The sequence below is a fragment of the Ylistrum balloti genome, unplaced genomic scaffold (assembly GCF_031769215.1).
Source record: "Ylistrum balloti isolate Yb309-2 unplaced genomic scaffold, AGI_CSIRO_Ybal_v1 Utg371296, whole genome shotgun sequence".
NCBI classification, from domain to species: Eukaryota; Metazoa; Mollusca; class Bivalvia; order Pectinida; family Pectinidae; genus Ylistrum; species Ylistrum balloti.
Genome location: NW_026782695.1, coordinates 209,305 through 230,922, shown reverse-complemented (window position 1 = coordinate 230,922; position 21,618 = coordinate 209,305). Strand labels below are relative to the sequence as shown.

The window sequence follows — 21,618 nt, the reverse complement described above, 5'->3', positions numbered from 1 at the left end:
AATTGAAAAGAATAAAACTTTCGTATATATTCATTAGCCAGGTTTAAAAATCACATGCATTTGTAAACCTGGTTTATTGTATATACAGCGGAAGCATTTGTGTCCCCAAGGGTTCCGAGCGGAATGTTCACTGTCGATACTATACACATAAATAATACTACATACACAAGCACACACGTGCCTTCAAGTAACTTCTATACAAATGACACCAAAATTAAATAATAATAGTAAAATTCAAACAAACCCAAAGAGTAAATAAACTTCGTTATACAAACAACTAAAACAATAAAAACAGTGTTTCTAACGACCAAAATATTGTTTTATAGTTTATCACACCGCTTGATTTCATCAATAAAAATATACATTAGGCTGTATTCACCAATATATGTATCTAGAGGTGGATTAATTAGCCTTCTCAATGTTGTAATGTTGCTAGCGCAATTCTCTTGAATCATGATTCTACTCTAATCATATTCGCATTATTTGTATGAATATAGTGTAGACACGGTAAACGCCAGAGACATTTATTTCCGTGAAGGAGTATGTGACCTGGTTTAAATATGCATAGAGCAATGTGTGTATTGTGAACACTGGCGTCACTCTTGAACGACTTCACTCAGAACTGTTTTGTAATACACTTGTCTGTATCCATAATTGATTTTATCTACCATTGTAACAAATACTTTATAATGATTGTAAGTTTACTTTTTACCTCAATATTATTGTGTTTGTCAACCATGTCAGTAGTCTTCACTGTTTGAATATCTGATCTCTGTACCGATACCCAGATCTTGTTCCTTTTCGTATATGTTTCCTGTGGGCATCATTCTCCCACTGCCAAACGAGTGTAGCTCTATCTAGTTAATTTTCCTCAAACGCGTTTTGGCTAATTTTGCCTATTTTTGATTCATCCATATTGTAGAAATATTCCGTGTGTTGATCCCAGCTCCCAACCAACAAACGGTACAGTAATTCTACTCACGTCTAGTACACATGTCTGTGCAGTTCGATGATCAAGAGTCAAGAGAAAGTTGTCGGGTGGTTTCGCGCCACGATAGCTCGCGGTGTCAACGTCACATTGCTTCAGTGGTGATAACCAGGGGAGATAATTTCCCCTATTTTCACTACATTATCAATCATTGTATTGCAATTAAATCATTATTGTGGTTTAATTCGTGGCTTTGTATTTCATTAACAAATATTTCCCTGTGTATAATTATTTGTATTTGATTGTATGTACTGTTAATGACTTGAAGCTGCGGCGCCAATGAAGACTGGTCATCTGATTTGCCCGGCTTTCTCCATATCTGCATTTCTCATTAAAGCAACATCACAGAAATAGCACAAATACAACATAAAAATTGTACGTAGGCATATGTCCATAGATTAAATCTAAAATAAGAGATGACAAGTTATATACTTATTCCACCCAGGTCGATACTGAATAGGTCTGGTAGATAAATAGCTCACAACTAGAAAATAAACAAGAATGGTTCGATTTCATCTGAACCTATCAATGGATAGAATAAATATGTCTTTATTCAGGCTTTAAAATATTTTGTCTGGTGTTGCACAGTATAATTATGGTAAGAAATCATCAACATGTACAACAAAATATTTACATTTATATACATTACACTTACTTCTGCCAGTGTTATGATTTATATACATAACACTTACTTCTGCCAGTGTTATGATTTATATACATAACACTTACTTCTGCCAGTGTTAGGATTTATATACATAACACTTACTTCTGCCAGTGTTAGGATTTATATACATAACACTTACTTCTGCCAGTGTTAGGATTTATATACATTACACTTACTTCTGCCAGTGTTATGATTTATATACATTACACTTACTTCTGCCAGTGTTAGGATTTATATACATAACACTTACTTCTGCCAGTGTTATGATTTATATACATAACACTTACTTCTGCCAGTGTTATGATTTATATACATAACACTTACTTCTGCCAGTGTTATGATTTATATACATAACACTTACTTCTGCCAGTGTTAGGATTTGTCGATATTTACATTTATATACATAACACTTACTTCTGCCAGTGTTAGGATTTATATACATAACACTTACTTCTGCCAGTGTTAGGATTTGTCGATATTTACATTTATATACATAACACTTACTTCTGCCAGTGTTAGGATTTATATACATAACACTTACTTCTGCCAGTGTTATGATTTATATACATTACACTTACTTCTGCCAGTGTTATGATTTATATACATAACACTTACTTCTGCCAGTGTTAGGATTTATATACATAACACTTACTTCTGCCAGTGTTAGGATTTATATACATAACACTTACTTCTGCCAGTGTTAGGATTTATATACATAACACTTACTTCTGCCAGTGTTATGATTTATATACATAACACTTACTTCTGCCAGTGTTAGGATTTATATACATAACACTTACTTCTGCCAGTGTTATGATTTATATACATAACACTTACTTCTGCCAGTGTTAGGATTTATATACATAACACTTACTTCTGCCAGTGTTAGGATTTATATACATAACACTTACTTCTGCCAGTGTTAGGATTTATATACATAACACTTACTTCTGCCAGTGTTAGGATTTATATACATAACACTTACTTCTGCCAGTGTTATGATTTATATACATAACACTTACTTCTGCCAGTGTTATGATTTATATACATTACACTTACTTCTGCCAGTGTTAGGATTTATATACATAACACTTACTTCTTCAAGTGTTATGATTTATATACATAACACTTACTTCTGCCAGTGTTATGATTTATATACATAACACTTACTTCTGCCAGTGTTATGATTTATATACATAACACTTACTTCTGCCAGTGTTATGATTTATATACATTACACTTACTTCTTCAAGTGTTATGATTTATATACATAACACTTACTTCTGCCAGTGCTATGATTTATATACATTACACTTACTTCTGCCAGTGTTAGGATTTATATACATAACACTTACTTCTGCCAGTGTTATGATTTATATACATAACACTTACTTCTGCCAGTGTTAGGATTTATATACATAACACTTACTTCTGCCAGTGTTATGATTTATATACATAACACTTACTTCTGCCAGTGTTATGATTTATATACATAACACTTACTTCTGCCAGTGTTATGATTTATATACATTACACTTACTTCTTCAAGTGTTATGATTTATATACATAACACTTACTTCTGCCAGTGCTATGATTTATATACATTACACTTACTTCTGCCAGTGTTAGGATTTATATACATAACACTTACTTCTGCCAGTGTTATGATTTATATACATAACACTTACTTCTGCCAGTGTTAGGATTTATATACATTACACTTACTTCTGCCAGTGTTATGATTTATATACATAACACTTACTTCTGCCAGTGTTATGATTTATATACATAACACTTACTTCTGCCAGTGTTATGATTTATATACATAACACTTACTTCTGCCAGTGTTATGATTTATATACATAACACTTACTTCTGCCAGTGTTAGGATTTATATACATAACACTTACTTCTGCCAGTGTTAGGATTTATATACATAACACTTACTTCTGCCAGTGTTAGGATTTATATACATAACACTTACTTCTGCCAGTGTTAGGATTTATATACATAACACTTACTTCTGCCAGTGCTATGATTTATATACATTACACTTACTTCTGCCAGTGCTATGATTTATATACATAACACTTACTTCTGCCAGTGTTATGATTTATATACATAACACTTACTTCTGCCAGTGTTAGGATTTATATACATAACACTTACTTCTGCCAGTGTTAGGATTTATATACATAACACTTACTTCTGCCAGTGTTAGGATTTATATACATTACACTTACTTCTGGCAGTGTTATGATTTATATACATAACACTTACTTCTGCCAGTGTTATGATTTATATACATTACACTTACTTCTGCCAGTGTTAGGATTTATATACATTACACTTACTTCTGCCAGTGTTAGGATTTATATACATAACACTTACTTCTTCAAGTGCTATGATTTGTCGATATTTACATTTATATACATAACACTTACTTCTTCAAGTGCTATGATTTGTCGAACTTTTTGACATTTATACCTTGTTACAGATATACTACTAAATCAGTGCTAAGGAGAGAATGAATTCATTTAACTTCGAGACTTTATTATAAGACAATGAAATAAGCGAAGCGTGCGAACAGTAGCACTGATAATGTGGTTTAAAAATAATGTCGTGTTGCTATTTCTATATCGCTTATCATTAAATCAGATGACGCGCCCATATCATGTGATGACATTATATATATAAAAATCATGGGCTATCTTTTTGTGGTAATGAAGCCTACTTTCTTATACTATGTTGTGTTCATTGCATGCATATTCTAATAGTAGTAAGTAGTAATAAGAGATGGACTTTTTTGCTAAGTATCCCCGATTTAAACAGAGCACGAGGCTATGATGCCCCTGTTGACTTACAAAATGCCCTGCAAACGGAGAAAAACGAGAATGTTAAAAACTAAGAACTTATAGAACTAGCCATTATTTACAATTTGATACAGAATGTATCTACGCAATACTGCAGTTGTAACCTGTTAGGACTCTTAGGATGCTTAAGACTTAAATTTAGAAAGTTAGAGGCAACCAAAGAAAATCAAAAGAATGTCAAAATCTAGATGAGATGGGGAGCTAGATGCACTGGATGGTTTTCATATTTAACTTTTTATCACAAAGAAGAGAAGGAGGTTTAATCAAATGAGGTTAGAAACTAGTGTCAGGATAGATTTATGTTAAAAGATAATTAAACAAATAAGCATGCTCAGAAGGCGGTTCTAAAGGGCTCGATATCACATCCATTAGAACATCCCATTGACACATTCCTGATGTTTGTTTCCTCATTTGTGATAGAGCGTCAGATTTCTTCTTCGTCTGACAAGTCCTTATCATCTTTGTTAGCTTCTTGGTACTGTTGATACTCGGACACCAAATCATTGATATTAGACTCGGCCTCTTGGAACTCCATCAAGTCCATACCTTCCCCGGTGTATAGGTGAATGTAGGCCTGTCTTCTGAACATCCCCGTAAATTGCTCCGATATACGCCGGAATATTTCCTGAGTTGACGTATTATTTCCAATAAAGGTAGCTGACATTTTGAGATTGCGAGGCGGAATGTCACAAACAACTGTTTGTATATTGCAAGGCAACCACTCAACAAATTGACTAGAATTTTTATTTTTGTTGGCATGCATTTCTTGTTCAACTTCTGCCATAGAAAGGTTACCTCTAAACATGGCTGCTACTGTGAGATATCGTCCTCGGTTAGGATTACACGCTCCCATCATGTTTTTGACGGAAAATATCTGCTGAGTTAGATTAGCAACTGAAAGAGCACGGTACTGGATTCCGCCTCTCGCAATCAAGGGAGCAAACCCAGGAATGAGAAAGTGGAGCCGCGGAAAAGGTATCATATTCACAGCCAACTTACGGAGATCAGAATTCAACTGACCAGGGAAGCGCATAGACGACGTTACACCGGACATAACATTGGAGACAAGATGGTTGAGATCACCGTAGCTTGGTGCTGTAAATTTAAGAGTCCGGTAGCAGATGTCGAATAAAGCTTCGTTATCGATGCAGAATGTTTCATCTGCATTTTCTAGGAGCTGGTTAGCTGACAAGATGGCGTTGTAAGCCTCCGTGATGACCTCGGAGACCTGTAAGAATAAATCAGACCTTATATTTGAGTATTTACTGCAGATTCTTCAATGTCAAAGGTCAATGAAATAAATTTAAAGTGAATTAGTAAAATGTGATCTTTAAAAACTTAAACAGATAATAGCGAAAAGATTATCGTTTTACGTTTACGAGTCAAGATAACCACTCTCTGCTTATCAACAATACAAGGATGTGATACAAGTCTTCTGTATCAGGGTGGAAACACCTCTTTCATCGCTAATGCGATTTCCAATAAATTAACAATGGTTACATAAAACCAGACACCTGTACCAGAAGCTACCACTTGTGTGCTACAAGAATGTCAAATGAAAACCTCTATCAGTGTACTTGTGCAAATGAAGATACTGGAGGAAAACTAGTGTTTGTGGTGGGATGGTGCGACACCGTATGACTACTCTATCTTCAAAAAGCTTACAAGTGTTCATTTTTATCCCTCAATTTTGTCCGAAAAATGGGTTAAGACAGTCATCGCGTTTTCAGTATCGTTAAACTCAACAGTTGACTTGTATCATTAAAAATATGATACCTTTGAATATTTGAAGCCTTTTTCGGATGCTTGTGAAGCAAAGGTATATAACAATGATGTTTTGTACCGAAATACACACAGTGAAATGATGGCCACACTCTATCGCTAAAGTAAACTAATTTAAATAACTGCAAAATCATCTTTTTACATGTTTATGAGATTGTGAATCATGTTTTGGTTTGCCACGATCTCATTTTTCAACACCAAATATTGTACAAAAGGCACACCAATGAGTAGCACCACTACATACAAATAGAATACAGAAGAGCAAAGCAAATAAACCACGTCATATCGTTGTTCCGTCTTTATAGCAACAAGGCCTTAATGTTAAATCCAGGAGGTGACCGAGGAAAATCCAAGTGATCGAATGCAAAATCTTAATCCACACTGAGACTGACTTTAGCTCAATATTCCAGTAAATATAGTAATTTGCAGATATCTGTCATCTGTTAATCTTCGCAGAACGCCCAGTACATATTCTGAACCACTATTCAAATTAAACAAAACAGGCCATGCAAGTTACGGCAAATCTCCAGCAGTGTCTACCGACCACAATCTTGAAGATTGTAAAACAACCACACACACACACAAGTAAGTAGCACCATCCTGTTTTCTTATGGTGATCAGGTCTTATTGTCAGTACTCTTTATTTTCATGTTGATAAAGTGACATCGGCATTTCTTCATATTTTCTTCTTAGCTATACAGAATCTAACTGACTCCGGCAAAGAAAATGATAGCCATTGTAAGTACGTTGAAGTAAACATACATTTATTCTAATTTTCAAAAGTCTTACCTTTCGAGATGGCATAATCGAATATGTACACATGATCCGGTCTGGATATTCGTCCCGTACTTTAGATGCTAAAAGTGTTCCCATACCGGACCCCGTTCCTCCACCAAGAGAATGGGTAAGCTGGAATCCTTGGAGACGGTCACAACCTTCGGCCTCCTTTCTCACCACATCCAAAACCTGCTCAATAAGTTCAGCTCCCTCTGTGTAAAAACCCTTCGCCCAGTTATTACCCGAACCATTCTGCCCAAAAACAAAGTTATCTGGACGGAACATTTGTCCATACAATCCAGACCGTATAGAGTCCATGGTACCTGGCTCCAAATCGACTAAAACAGACCTCGGCACAAAACGTGTTCTCTCTGATTCATCGAAGAAAACGTTGATCCGTTCTAACTGTAGATCCGGAATCCCTCGAAAAGTACCTGCAGGGTCTATACCGTGTTCTCCACAAAGCATTTCCCAGAACTTTGAACTGATTTGGTTTCCACATTGTCCAATCTGAATGTGAACTATTTCTTTCATATCGCTAATCTTGTTCTCTCTGCTTCCAGCATCGTCATACAGTATCACCTATCAAGAAGATACTCGGAATGACCTCTTTATTTTATGTCTCTAACAAAAAACTTGATATCGGAGTTGCTATTTTTCATTATAATTGTTCCGTCTCTCATCCTATCATCGTGTATAATTCATGTCGTTGTAGATAATTTGATAATTTTTAAACTGATGTGAGTTGTTTACAAAGTATAAAAAAATTAATCGTAATGTTTTTCTAAAACACCTCATTATGATAATAATGTCCTTTAATTAACTTTATTAATCCCTTGTATTTGTCCTAACACGTACTGGGTATTCAAATGCTAATTATTTAAATAATACACAAAACTAGACAAGCCGGTGATTAATTTGTTTTTATTTCTAGATCTCTTCACTGCACATAGATTTATGGAAATGTTTTCCGTTTATTAAGATTTATTTTATCAAAAGACAAAATAAAAAATAGTGAACGGTATATGATATAATTACGGATGCACGCATGCGCCTGAGTAGACAGAAAGGTCGTCAATGGCGATATCTCCAAGGTCACTACTTCCGATCGAGGCCTCAAGCACCAGCTATCAGACAGGAAAAACATTTTTCGATAATTGATAATATATAATGATTTATAGTCATGTTTGCTTAATGATTTGTCAAGTAGGTATTTTGTCATGGTACATTTACTACTTAGATTGGTAGGGAAATATATCCTAATATCAGCTCCTGTAAAACCACAGGTTTTCGTGGGAGGTATTTTTGTCTTTGATTTCTTTGGTACTCTTAATTTAAGGATTTTTTTTGTCCACAAACTCTTAAAATTATTGAGATTTAAGGAACTTTATTTATCCACAAAATCAAATATCTATAAACAATTATTGAAAAAATCCTCGAAAATGAAGCCACGTCAAAATGTATGACTTTATATGAATCTTGGTATTTTTTCATCTCAACCAAATAAAATATTGAAATAGCAAGATAATGACTTTGTCTTGTTAAAATATCTAATGATCAAACACGTTAAAGCGGGTAACACCACAGAAATGTTCAAATGTAAACATGTGGAGGCACAAACAAGTCATTATATTTTTTCAATGCCTAATCATTGCAATAATTTATTCCATGCTCGTGATAAAAGTAATGGTTCGTTTTATATGGGACAAAGGACGTCATTATATGGGCGGGTTTTATTCTCAGAGCTACCTCTACAAAAGTGTTCAAATAGTAAATCTCCTTATGTTAAAAAGAAGTAATTTGTAGTTATTATACAGGCACATATTACTGTTCAGTTTTAAATTAGAATGATTTTCATATGACCATTTTGTCATTAAAAAAATCTGTAACTACAACTATTAGATATACCGTGTGGGTGTTTCTAGGATGATGATTTATATCAACTATAGATGATATTGCGGATATGTGCGATGTTCTTAGCTCTGTGTCATAGCAACACTTTGTGTTCCTACAGTGCAAAGTATCTGCCTATTTGTAGTAGTGGATCAGAGGAGGCAGGAGGAAGGGGACAGGAGAGTTTAATAATAATAAAAAAAATCAATAAATGTTATTTAATACGCGCTAAATTGAATATTTTATGTCATATACACTGTAATATTTTGTTTATGCTTTCAGTTAAGGTAAGCGTTCATATCATTGAGTCAAGGGAATATTTTCTCTTTTCTTCCCCCTACTTTCATGAAGTCGTTTTAGAGCCACGAGCCATTTCTCAGTTGATGACTTACCTTATAACTCCTAGGGACTGTAAGCGTTATAAATTGTGTGGTCCATTGGTTGGTCTGGCTGCCGACGAATCGTTTAAATGTGTAGTCAATCCCGGTACCTTCCGCTTTCATGTTAAATTCCTTGACACCAGAGCCGTAGATGAAATAGGAGAAAGCGATACAATTTGCACCTGAAGGAAGTGTATCTGTGATGAGGCGGGCCACTTTATTATGGTGGTGTCTAGCCTGAGCTAAATAATATTTACCTGTAAAACAAACATGTATCAATATCATCATGACTGATTGATGAGTTACGGTCAGTCGACAGTCACTCTTGGTCAAACTACTAAGATAAACGGTGATCTGAAGTGAAAAATAATTTGATTAAAACGTTTTAAAGGGTAAAATTAAATGATAGTTGATGTAAAATTTAAATAGCAATGTATATTGCTGGATTATGCAAACAATAACAAAGAATACATCTAATTATATATCACATAAATGGTTCATATTTTGTCAAAGAGGCCGGTCTCTCTAGCGTAATTTGTGAAAAATCTGAGCAGTGAATTAAGATGTTTCACTGTTGGCATGGAATCACACACACAACAAAACAGCGGGTGAGTTACAACGCGAGTACGATACGTTTGTCCAGTTCGGAGCCGAGAAAGGACAACCTCGTCTCTACGGTTAGACCATTTAGAGAGACGAGTTTCTATATTTGGCTGAACAAACTATTGGAATACCTATTAGATCTCTGCTAACTGACTTATTTCTGTTTTTAATACGAGGCTTAATTTATTGAAGAGATTATCAAAACAGGTCACGTAACACCTTGCCAAGTCGTTTAATTTCACTTTCAGATATATTGATGACGTCATGTCTTTAAATAACAAGCAAATTATTGACCTCGTCCATCTTGTATAGCAACTAGGATTGGAAATCAGACACGACAGACTCTTCTACATCAGCAGATAACCTCGATCTTTTCCACAACGAAACTAAGATGGACAGTTTTCCTCCAAGCTGTATGATAAGCGTGCGTGATGATTTCCAATTCCCTATCGTGAATTTTCTATTTGTGGATAGCAACATACCTGCATCCCCAACCTATTATGTTAGTATGTTGAAGTTGTTTCGATATTCAAGAGCATGTTCTCATAATCACTGTTTTCCTGCAAGAAGTCGTCAACTGACGGACAAACTCGTACACAGGGTTTCAAAAGATGCATGTTGATAAAAAGTAGGTGAAAGTTTTACGATCGTCATAGTGATCTCATTGAGAAATAGTCTAATTCTTTGTGCGATTTGAAGCTGGAGTATCATGCTGCTTCAACACATTTTCCATCATTTACCCCGAAACAGCCAGTGTAAATGTACAGGATGTTTCGGGGTATTTAGAGAGGAGTTTGGAGATGTGTGCCACATGTAAATGTAGTCGGTTTTGCTATACACTTCTAATGACAATTCAATTTGAATTAATCTGAGCTGCCACGTGGGGATATCAGGCATTTAAGTACAGGCTTTATTTGAAAAAAATCCATGTTTATCCATCAATCAATGATATACTAAAGAGTTTAACGGTAGGACAACAGTACATTATAGATAGATGTTGGATGCAACTCAGTTCATTACGTCTTAGTTTACAGTGTTTTCTTAAGAATATAACTTGAATTAAAATACAATATGCCGTCTAAATAGATAAATCAATCAATCAAAAATCAAAAGAAAACGAAAAAAAAAAAAAAAAAATGATAAAAAATAAATAAGAAGGAATTTTCACATGCAATACCAGAATCAAGAATACGGCATCTACAAGCTGATTGATACGGTTACAAGTAGCCCGTGGTACTAATGAACATGCATTACAACCATAAAAATCTAATACGAGTAAATATAAATTTTTAACTGATTTATTTCACGTTAATATAACCTTGGCGCAGTAGGAAAAAATGAAAAAAGTATTGGTCTTGTTACTTCATCAACGGGTTATGTAGCAGACAATTTGAAATAATTCTAAATGGATATCGTGCAAATCGAAAATTAAGAAATGCATGAAATCAAAGCGTATTGTGAACACCTGTGTAACTATAATTGTACCCAGTTAAAGTTATGTGTGGATCTGTGTTGTTATCTGTGTTGTCTTGATGAAGGTGAGAACAGGATGTTTCAAAGTCACATTCTATAATTTTATCTGTGATAAAAAAAAAACAAGAAAATACCAGCATGTCAACATAATCATAATCCAAACTCAAATTCAGTAAAACTAGGACAAAATATTAAAATCATATTTCATAATTGGAAATTGAATGCAATCATTTATTAAATTCCCATATCCCACCAGATCTATTTCCACAAGGACAGGAACAGATTAGAAGAAGAAATTGTGAGTCGGTATTTTAAGCATTGAGCACCATTTTGAACTTAAACTCGTTCTATGTATATACATATAAACGACAAGATTTCTACGAGAAAAAAAAAAAAAAACAATCTTTTTGCTTACGTGGTTCTACCGGCTCTGCTACGTGGGTTAAATCTGGGAAAAAAAATCACATTGAAGTTTTTTAAGGATCGCTGAAAATAATACCTGGTAACCTAGAGAGCGAAATTCACATTTCTTTTACAAAGTGACGTTTCAATATTCATTTGTATCGATTACTAAGGTAACACTTTTAAACAATTATAGGAGCAACACTTTTAAAACAACTCTTTTATAAGTCGGAATAAAACGGCTTATCCGATTGGTTGTAAAATAGTTTTGGCCTCCAGTTAAGTGTTTCCATTCCTCTCAATACTGTCATTTTATGTCCTGCAAAGTGTTTCAGAACCTTTTACAAATCGGTCGCAACATTATAGTAATGTTTTTATCATGATAGTAGGATATTGTAAACTAAACGATAGATCCATCACTTGCCAACACCACAATTGTAAAGGAGTTGTATTTTCTGGACGTCCTTCCTGCTAAGAGCCAGTCGTTGACCAATGACCGCCGAGTGAGATTTGGGCGTCATGGTTGGTTTGGATTTATCAGCAGCAAACGCATACGCCCCATAATGCATTATTGATCCGTAATCATATGAAACACCCAGTGTATTCATCTGCCTGGTAGTCTCTTTACTATAATCTTTTTGGTTACCTGTGATATAAAACATAAATACAAAACCTGCAAACTTCTGAAATTTAAACTACATACGTATTTTAGCAGCTAATTTGATAAAATAATTGAAGACCGTCAATCATCAGATAATAATTCTACAAAGCAAAATTAGAATGGAAGATGAGTAAAAATATGAAAGCTAAACGAGCTTGAAAGTTTTCACCAAGAAAACATACATTTACAATGTTTTTGAAGGTAATGTAATTCACAGGACTGTGAACCACGTGGAGATTACAATGAATCATTTTCAGAAAAGATTTTCCATCTATTAGGTCGAGCTTTTTCAAAACTTAGAATTTATTTAACCCAACAGTCTTTTAGGAGATATAGAAGTAAATATTGAAAGCCTTGTAATGATAAACTGTATTGCGCTACAGTTAGTGATTAGCACTACGACACAAGCGGACATCAGATGTTTTCCAAAAAACTGGTTATTTTGCACTGCCAATCAACTCTCAAGCAAGGCAGATCAATATCTTATTAGGAAAAAGCCTTATTGTTATCAAATAAGGATTACATCAAAATGAAAAAAACAAACATTCAAATCAAGCCAAAACAATAGATAGGCAAAACCGAGACATTTAAATAAAAACATTCCATTTCTTCACGAAATTTTCCTATGTCAAACGCCCTTCCACTGTTGTCATAGTAAACACTTGTCAACCTAATGTCCAAGGGGTCCATGTGGTGTTAATGTTCACGGTATACAGCTAGCACATTTCGCTAGAACCATACAAAATTCGAGGTCATCGAAAGGATATTTTTATGGAAATCCGCGAAACTTAATTCCCACGAAAACATACAATTTTACAGTATTGTTTGTGAAGTGAAATACATAGTTAACCTAATGCAGGATACACTACATTACAGGTATGAAGACTCGGTAATCGTGAGTTTAAAAAAAAACAAACCAAAAAATTACATTTGCACATCGTTAGAACAGTGGCGGATATAATTAGTCGAAACCGACAGCAGTTGTTGGCGCCATTTGAGTATCGTTGTCAACGAGAACAGCAACAAATAATCCAATTATCAAAAAAGTACAGTTTATTTACTTTCTATAAATATGTATGTCTTGTAAAATATCTCTTCACTTGTGACCAGTGTTTATATACCACCAATGAATATTAACACCACCAAGTACTATTATAAAGTTGATGATTTCTGAACCAGCACTTTCATATATATATATATATATATATATATAGTTAACTTGCCATATCTGAATCGTTAATAAAAATGACTTGTTCTCAATATCTCGGATTCTGTTCATCAAAGTTATTAATATGATATTTTTAAGATTTTTGGAAATTTCTATGCATGTCATGATATTAGGAAATAAATTACTTCCCTTGGTGAAATGAAGTTAAATATGTTCGTTACTCGTCCTACGTGTTTGTTATCGACTCTAAACTTAGACTTCAGACTCTGTTGATATACTGATATTTTCTTGTTGTCTTAAATAGACATAAAATACTTACTTTGAACCACATTCTCCAAATGAACCGTTACGTAATTATCTCGATCATAGCGTTCATGTTCGTGAAAAAATCCAAGCACGTGCAGAAACTCGTGCATTGCTGTTCCCTTAGACTCGCATCCATGTCCCAATGAAACGTCACCACGTCCTCTGTGATGTCCAACTGGAGAGTGACATCTGTCAACAGTGTAAATACATGTGAAATAATCGTTCCTATTGGCGAATGACATCGAGGTTAAAACGAGGCAAGCTACAAGCAACAGGCAAAACACCATCGACATAAAATAAGTACACACCAGCATAAAGATAGTAAACCATACCATAGCATGACACAGTTTAACACACAAACAAAATATACAACAGTTCAACACAGACAAAATATACAACAGTTCAACTCACAGACAAAATATACAACAGTTCAATGCACACAAAATATACAACAGTTCAACACAGACAAAATATACAACAGTTCAACACAGACAAAATATACAACAGTTCAACACACAGACAAAATATACACACAACACAGACAAAATATACAACAGTTCAACACACAGACAAAATATACAACAGTTCAACACACAGACAAAATATACAACAGTTCAACGCAGACAAAATATACAACAGTTCAACACAGACAAAATATACAACAGTTCAACACACAGACAAAATATACAACAGTTCAACACAGACAAAATATACAACAGTTCAACACACAGACAAAATATACAACAGTTCAACACAGACAAAATATACAACAGTTCAATACACAGACAAAATATACAACAGTTCAATACACAGACAACATATACAACAGTTCAACACAGACAAAATATACAACAGTTCAACACAGACAAAATATACAACAGTTCAACACACAGACAAAATATACAACAGTTCAACACAGACAAAATATACAACAGTTCAACACACAAACAAAATATACAACAGTCCAACACACAGACAAAATATACAACAGTTCAACACAGACAAAATATACAACAGTTCAACACACAGACAATATATACAACAGTTCAACACAGACAAAATATACAACAGTTCAACACACAAACAAAATATACAACAGTTCAACACAGACAAAATACACAACAGTTCAACACAGACAAAACATACAATAGTTCAATACACAGACAAAATATACAACAGTTCAATACACAGACAAAATATACAACAGTCCAACACACAAACAAAATATACAACAGTTCAACACACAGACAAAATATACAACAGTTCAACACACAGACAAACTATACAACAGTTCAACACACAGACAACATATACAACAGTTCAACACACAGACAAACTATACAACAGTTCAACACACAGACAACATATACAACAGTTCAATACACAAACAAAATATACAACAGTTCAACACACAGACAATATATACAACAGTTCAACACAGACAAAATATACAACAGTTCAACACACAAACAAAATATACAACAGTTCAACACAGACAAAATACACAACAGTTCAACACAGACAAAATATACAACAGTTCAACACAGACAAAACATACAACAGTTCAATACACAGACAAAATATACAACAGTTCAATACACAGACAAAATATACAACAGTCCAACACACAGACAAAATATACAACAGTTCAACACAAACAAAATATACAACAGTTCAACACAGACAAAATATACAACAGTTCAACACACAAACAAAATATACAACAGTCCAACACACAGACAACATATACAACAGTTCAACACACAGACAACATATACAACAGTTCAACACACAGACAACATATACAACAGTTCAACACACAGACAACATATACAACAGTTCAATACACAAACAAAATATACAACAGTCCAACACACAGACATTATATACAACAGTTCAATACACAGACAAAATATACAACAGTCCAACACACAGACATTATATACAACAGTTCAATACACAGACAAAATATACAACAGTCCAACACACAGACAAAATATACAACAGTTCAACACAAACAAAATATACAACAGTCCAACACACAGACATTATATACAACAGTTCAATACACAAACAAAATATACAACAGTTCAACACAAACAAAATATACAACAGTCCAACACACAGACATTATATACAACAGTTCAATACACAAACAAAATATACAACAGTTCAATACACAAACTATGTAGCAGTTCAACACACAAACTATGTAGCAGTTCAACACACAAACTATGTAGCAGTTCAACGCACAAACATAGCAGTTCAACGCACAAACTATGTAGCAGTTCAACACACAAACTATGTAGCAGTTCAACTCACAAACTATGTAGCAGTTCAACACACAGACAAAAATTTCGGAAGAACGTGAAGTACATATTAAACTAGTAATTCTAATTAGTTAAAGCGTACCATTTTAATATAACACTTGTTGAAACAAATACTGAAATACAACATTACCCAGTCCCTGGGACAACCTGGACGTAATCCGTCTGTGTTGTCCTCGGAACAAAGTGAACACACGTCTTTCCGTGAACCTTCGTGTCGTTTTCAATCTCTCGCATTGCTGTCTCAAACGTCTGTCTTACTGAAGCAGCTAATGAAATGTCAGACCTGATTAACAATGGTGCAATGTGAAAGAATTCCAATCATTTTTTTTATCTATATTTACTAGAATAAAAGTTTAAGACTGAATACTTGATAATGGTTAAAACAGTTAAAAGTTTTTCGAAACACATCATTTGTTAAATAAAAACTGATTATCACCCAAAAGATTAATATAAAAATATAAATATTAATTTATGGACCAAGTATCAGTTAAGTTTTATATTTTTTGTTTTCTTATTCATTTATTTATTTCCATTTATCTATTTAGTTATTTATTCATGTATTCTTGAAGATAATTTATTCAACCACTTTGAATTACAAATGTTACCAAAACGCAAGAAATATTTGTAGTCAATAATCCGTGCATCCATTGAAATTCTCTCTCTCCTCATCATCCACTCTTACTCTCCCCCTCTCTCCCTCTCTGTCTCTCTCTCTTCATCCTTCACACTGTCTCTCTCTCTGTGTGTCTGTGTCTCTCTCTCCATCCTTCACACTGTCTCTATCTCTCTGTCTGTGTCTTTCTGTCTCTGTCTCTCTTCATCCTTCACACACACTCTCTCTCTCTCTCTGTCTCTGTCTTCATCCTTCACACTGTCTCTCTCTCTGTCTGTGTCTCTGTCTCTCTGTCTCTGTCTCTCTCTTCATTATCCACTCTCTCTCTCCCTCTCTCCCCCTCTCTCTCTCCCCCTCTATCTTTTAACACTTTTTTCTAATACACATTATGATTGTATCATGTTAACTCACGGTAACTGCTACTGATGACGTAGGGTACCACTCCTCCCGTCCATAGTGCTGTATGATACGTATTCGTGTTAATAGCATTCCTCTTCTGTAACCACAAAGCATAGCTTCAGTTTAACGAAATGTGTTACTTAGATCCAGTGTATATAATACCACAATGCACAAATGGTGTGTGTGTGTGTGTGGTGTGTGTGGTGGTGTTGGCGGTGGTGGTGGTGGTGGTGTGTGTGTGTGGTGGTGGTGGTGGTGATGGTGTGTGTGTGTGTGTGGTGGTGGTGGCGGCGGCGGCGGCGGTGGTGGTGGTGGTGGTGGTGGTGGTGGTGGTGTGTGTGTGTGTGGTGGTATTGGCGGCGGCGGCGGCGGTGGTGGTGGGTGTGTGGTGGTGTGTGTGTGGTGGTGGTGGTGGTGTGTATGTGGTGGGTGTGGTGTGTGTGTGTGTGGTGGTGGTGATGGTGGTATGGTGTTGTTGGTGGTGTGGTGGTGGTGTGTGGTGGTGGTGGTGTTGTGTGTGTGTGTGTGTGTGTGTGTGTGTGAAAGTGTGTGTGTGTGTGGTGGTGGCGGTGGCGGCGGCGGCGGTGGTGGTGGTGGTGGTGGTGTGTGTGTGTGTGTGGTGGTGTTGGTGGTGGTGGTGGTGTGTCTGTGTGTGTGTGGTGGTGGTGGTGTGTGTGTGTGTGTGTGTGGTGGTGGTGGTGGTGGTGTGTGTGTGTGTGGTGGTGTGTGTGTGTGTGTGTGGTGTTGGTATTGGTGGTGGTGGTGACGGTGGTGGTGGTGTGTGTGTGTGTGTGTGTGTGTGTGTGTGTGTGTGTGTGTGTGTGTGTGTGTGTGTGTGTGTGTGTGTGTGTGTGGTGGTGGTGTGTGTGTGTGTGGTGGTGGTGGTGTGTGTGTATGTGGTGGTGGTGGTGGTGGTGGTGTGTGTGTGTGTGTGTGTGTGTGGTGTGTGTGTGGTGGTGGTGGTGGTGTGTCTGTGTGTGTGTGGTGGTGGTGTGTGTGTGTGGTGGTGGTGTTGTGTGTGTGTGTGTGTGGTGTTGGTATTGGTGGTGGTGGTAGTGGTGACGGTGGTGGTGTGTGTGTGTGGTGGTGGTGGTGGTGGTGGTGGTGGTGGTGGTGTGTGTGTGTGTGTGTGTGTGTGTGTGTGTGTGTGTGGTGTGTGGTGGTATGTGTGTGGTGGTGTGTGTGTGTGGTGGTGTTGGTGTGTTGGTGGTGGTGGTGGTGGTGTGTGGTGGTGTGTGTGTGGTGGTGGCGGTGGTGGTGGTGGTGGTGTGTGTGTGTGTGTGTGTGGTGGTGGTGTGTATGTGTGTGTGTGTGTGTGTGTGGTGTTGGTGGTGGTGGTGGTGTGTGTGTGTGTATGTGTGTGTGGTGGTGGTGGTGGTGTGTGTGTGTGTGTGTGTGTGTGAGGAATGTGTGTGTGTGTGTGACGTGTGTGTGTGTGTGGAGTAGATATGATATAATATACAAAATTGCTACTGATCTTAAAATCTTTTACTATTTTTTATGTATGTTTGAAAGACAAGAAAAATACTTTCCTTATCTTCATCAGACAGGTTTGGAGAACCAGAAAGAATAACATTAAGAGAAACGTTACAGTAACGTGTGATACTGTCAAACATGTTATTGTATACAATACTATATCGAATTAATAGGTCATTTTAACGGAGTCGTTTGTGGTTTATGCTGTTACCTTTACTGCGTGTTTGTGATTAGAGCCATGACGACATCTAGCGAGAAATTGTGGAACTAATACCTTCATTCATAAAATTATCAAAATATATCAAAAGAAGAAAAGACAGAGAGTTCAAATGCCAACGTCTACAGGACTTTTTCTCATGGTAGTCTGGTTTCCTAAAATCCTTGAACTGGAATGCCCATACATAACAGCATGTGACACTCACACAGAGGTATTCGTTAAGGATGTGGTGTTAAATGCGATTAAAAAAAATGTTTCAGATTGGCTAAATATTAAAAAATCTGTGTCGCCGAACTCTGACCTCGTGACTTTGTTGTTTGTTGTCGGTACAAAATGTTGAAGATTTTAGAGAAAAGTGTAAATGGCCTTTGACCATGTGATCTTACAACTTGGCGAACAAAATCTTGACATTATTTTATAAAACTTTAAAAAGTTTATGCCTAAACAAAATGTGGACAGTACCCAGATCAAGTGATAAGACGCAGAAAATAGACCCATTGTGCTTTCTCCGTGTTATAGGAAAACATACTACAGGAATATAGTTTCGACCGAGTCATGTAACAATAGTTCCACTCAGTTTCCGGTTATCAAAGCAATTTGTTCAATGTTTTTATCGCTATCACCAAATAATCGCAATGGTTTAAGCAAGTGTTAATGAATTAACAACATGTTGTGTTTAACATTTGCAACATATACAGCGTTCACATCAATCACAGTTAAAAATTATTTTCTGTCGTTTGTGTCCTCAGTACTTCCTGTACTTTTATTTATTTATTTACTTATTTATTTATTTATTTATTTACACTGTTTGTAATCATCATTTAACGTTTCCATGACAACAGTTGAAAGAGGTTTGCTACTTCTTCTTAGACCTAATGTTAAAGCCACGCATTTCCTTATATATTTGACTGTGCATACTGCCTTACCTACATCACGTAATATTTGCTTTAAGATTAGGAGAATATTCTACACTTAATTTCTCCTACTCTTTTGTATTAGTATAACACCCCGTTTTAATTGTGGTCTGGTGCTATCTCATAATGTAGAGATTGCGAAGTGTTGATGTTTTAAAACAGAAGTCTAAGACAAAGCAGGAGAAACGAAGATGATTTCCTTTGGGTTAAAAACTGTTTGATTTCTCCCAAAAAGGCCGGAACTCATGGGTTGGTTAAACAGATGTCATTCAGCAATGACAACACTGGTCGCTTACATCACCAATGCTCCAGTCCTGGGTGTCTTTGTCTCCTATAAATTCCGTGTCTGGAATTTCATGGTCTTCCTCCGGTAGGACTAGTATATAAAACAAAGTTGATTAAGATACGATTTCACGATAACAAAACCTTCGACAGTACTGAAATACTGATTGTATTTAAAACTGGTCTGTTGGAAACTAATGTGTTTAAACCCCTCCTGTTATCTAAAAACATGAAATTGACAGTAGTGATATATGTGAAAAAAAAAAGTCTCGGTATTTATAATCTGCTTTTATCTTATTGTATATCAAATTCACACATTACAAATATATATATATATACACTTTGATCTACTCTGATTTAAGTGTCTAACACTAAAGACATACGATGTAAGGCACGCCTCCATTTCTGAAAGAAGGACTAGTAGGGCCATCACCGAGAGACAGAATTAGGTGTCTTTTATCATTATCATTATTTCCATAGCTACAGTTTCTACAAATATTAAAAAATCGCTTCATGGACTGAAATGTTAATGTTTAAAAAGTTGAAGTCACTGCATTGGACAGAAAGAGGAGATATATAATTTGGATTTCTAGGTATCACATCAACTTTGATAATAAAAAAGTCTTACCAAACTCGGTAACTTCAATCTGCAAATTCACAAAAATATGTTAATTCAAATCTCGAGTAATAAATGTTCATCAAACGAACCGGACTTTCGAACCGTTATATATGAACCGTTTTGTTTATTAGTTGTTACCTGACTATTAAGGTCCAGTGGTACTGCCGTCACGCATCCGACAAGTAACCAAAAGCACAAGAAAAACATACTCAGAATATTGTTCACTTTAACTTACAAACGGAAATATCGTAGTTTTAAAGAATCTATGAAGCTTGTTAAAACTTTATCACAAGGAAGTTTAACAAAATAATACGTGTTCAATCAACGCACGTGTTTCTAAATATAGTACACACTTCATAATCTAGCGATATCTTCAAGTCTGACACATGACTTATCTCCTCTTATAATTGGCCAACAATTCCCCATGTGTCAACGCACGATAAAACCTCGCTGAGGTCAACAACAATGTCCAATACTTCTGATACTGCAGTTCACGTGTCAAGTATGACAAAAAAATTTTGAATTGTCGACTCGGAAAAAAAAACCAAAAAACAAAAAAATAAAAAAACCCTAACATATCACTGCTTATTTACCGTAAAAGTCATTATTTTCCATGGACTTCCAATTTAACTAAAATACAGATATCGAGAAAATTAATGAAGAATAATATTCATGGTTTATTTCTCGATTTTGATGAAAACTACATCGTTTTACTACAAGTTTTTGGTAAAAAAAGTAAAAAATGTTCCCCATCACACAAAAAACACACACTACCTTACAAACAAAATTACAGATAAA

The 21,618-nt window shown here is 35.5% G+C and overlaps 2 protein-coding genes across 2 annotated transcripts; both read right to left on the bottom strand.

The window, feature by feature from the left end:
- Positions 1–4,949: 4,949 nt before the first annotated feature.
- On the bottom strand, positions 4,950–7,618 carry LOC132561896 (tubulin beta-2 chain-like). The gene is made up of 2 exons (XM_060226606.1): positions 7,097–7,618; positions 4,950–5,753 (listed from the first exon to the last, which is right to left on the bottom strand). The coding sequence occupies exons 1-2, from the start codon at positions 7,616–7,618 to the stop codon at positions 4,950–4,952; spliced, it is 1,326 nt and encodes a 441-aa protein (XP_060082589.1).
- Positions 7,619–8,118: 500 nt separating this feature from the next.
- Positions 8,119–21,027, bottom strand: LOC132561888 (zinc metalloproteinase nas-4-like). Its single transcript, XM_060226595.1, has 11 exons — positions 20,959–21,027; positions 20,830–20,848; positions 20,216–20,295; positions 17,325–17,409; positions 16,431–16,566; positions 13,984–14,159; positions 12,260–12,481; positions 11,849–11,881; positions 11,426–11,539; positions 9,370–9,614; positions 8,119–8,211 (listed from the first exon to the last, which is right to left on the bottom strand). Exons 1-11 carry the CDS (start codon positions 21,025–21,027, stop codon positions 8,119–8,121), a joined length of 1,272 nt encoding a protein of 423 aa, XP_060082578.1.
- Positions 21,028–21,618: the final 591 nt, after the last annotated feature.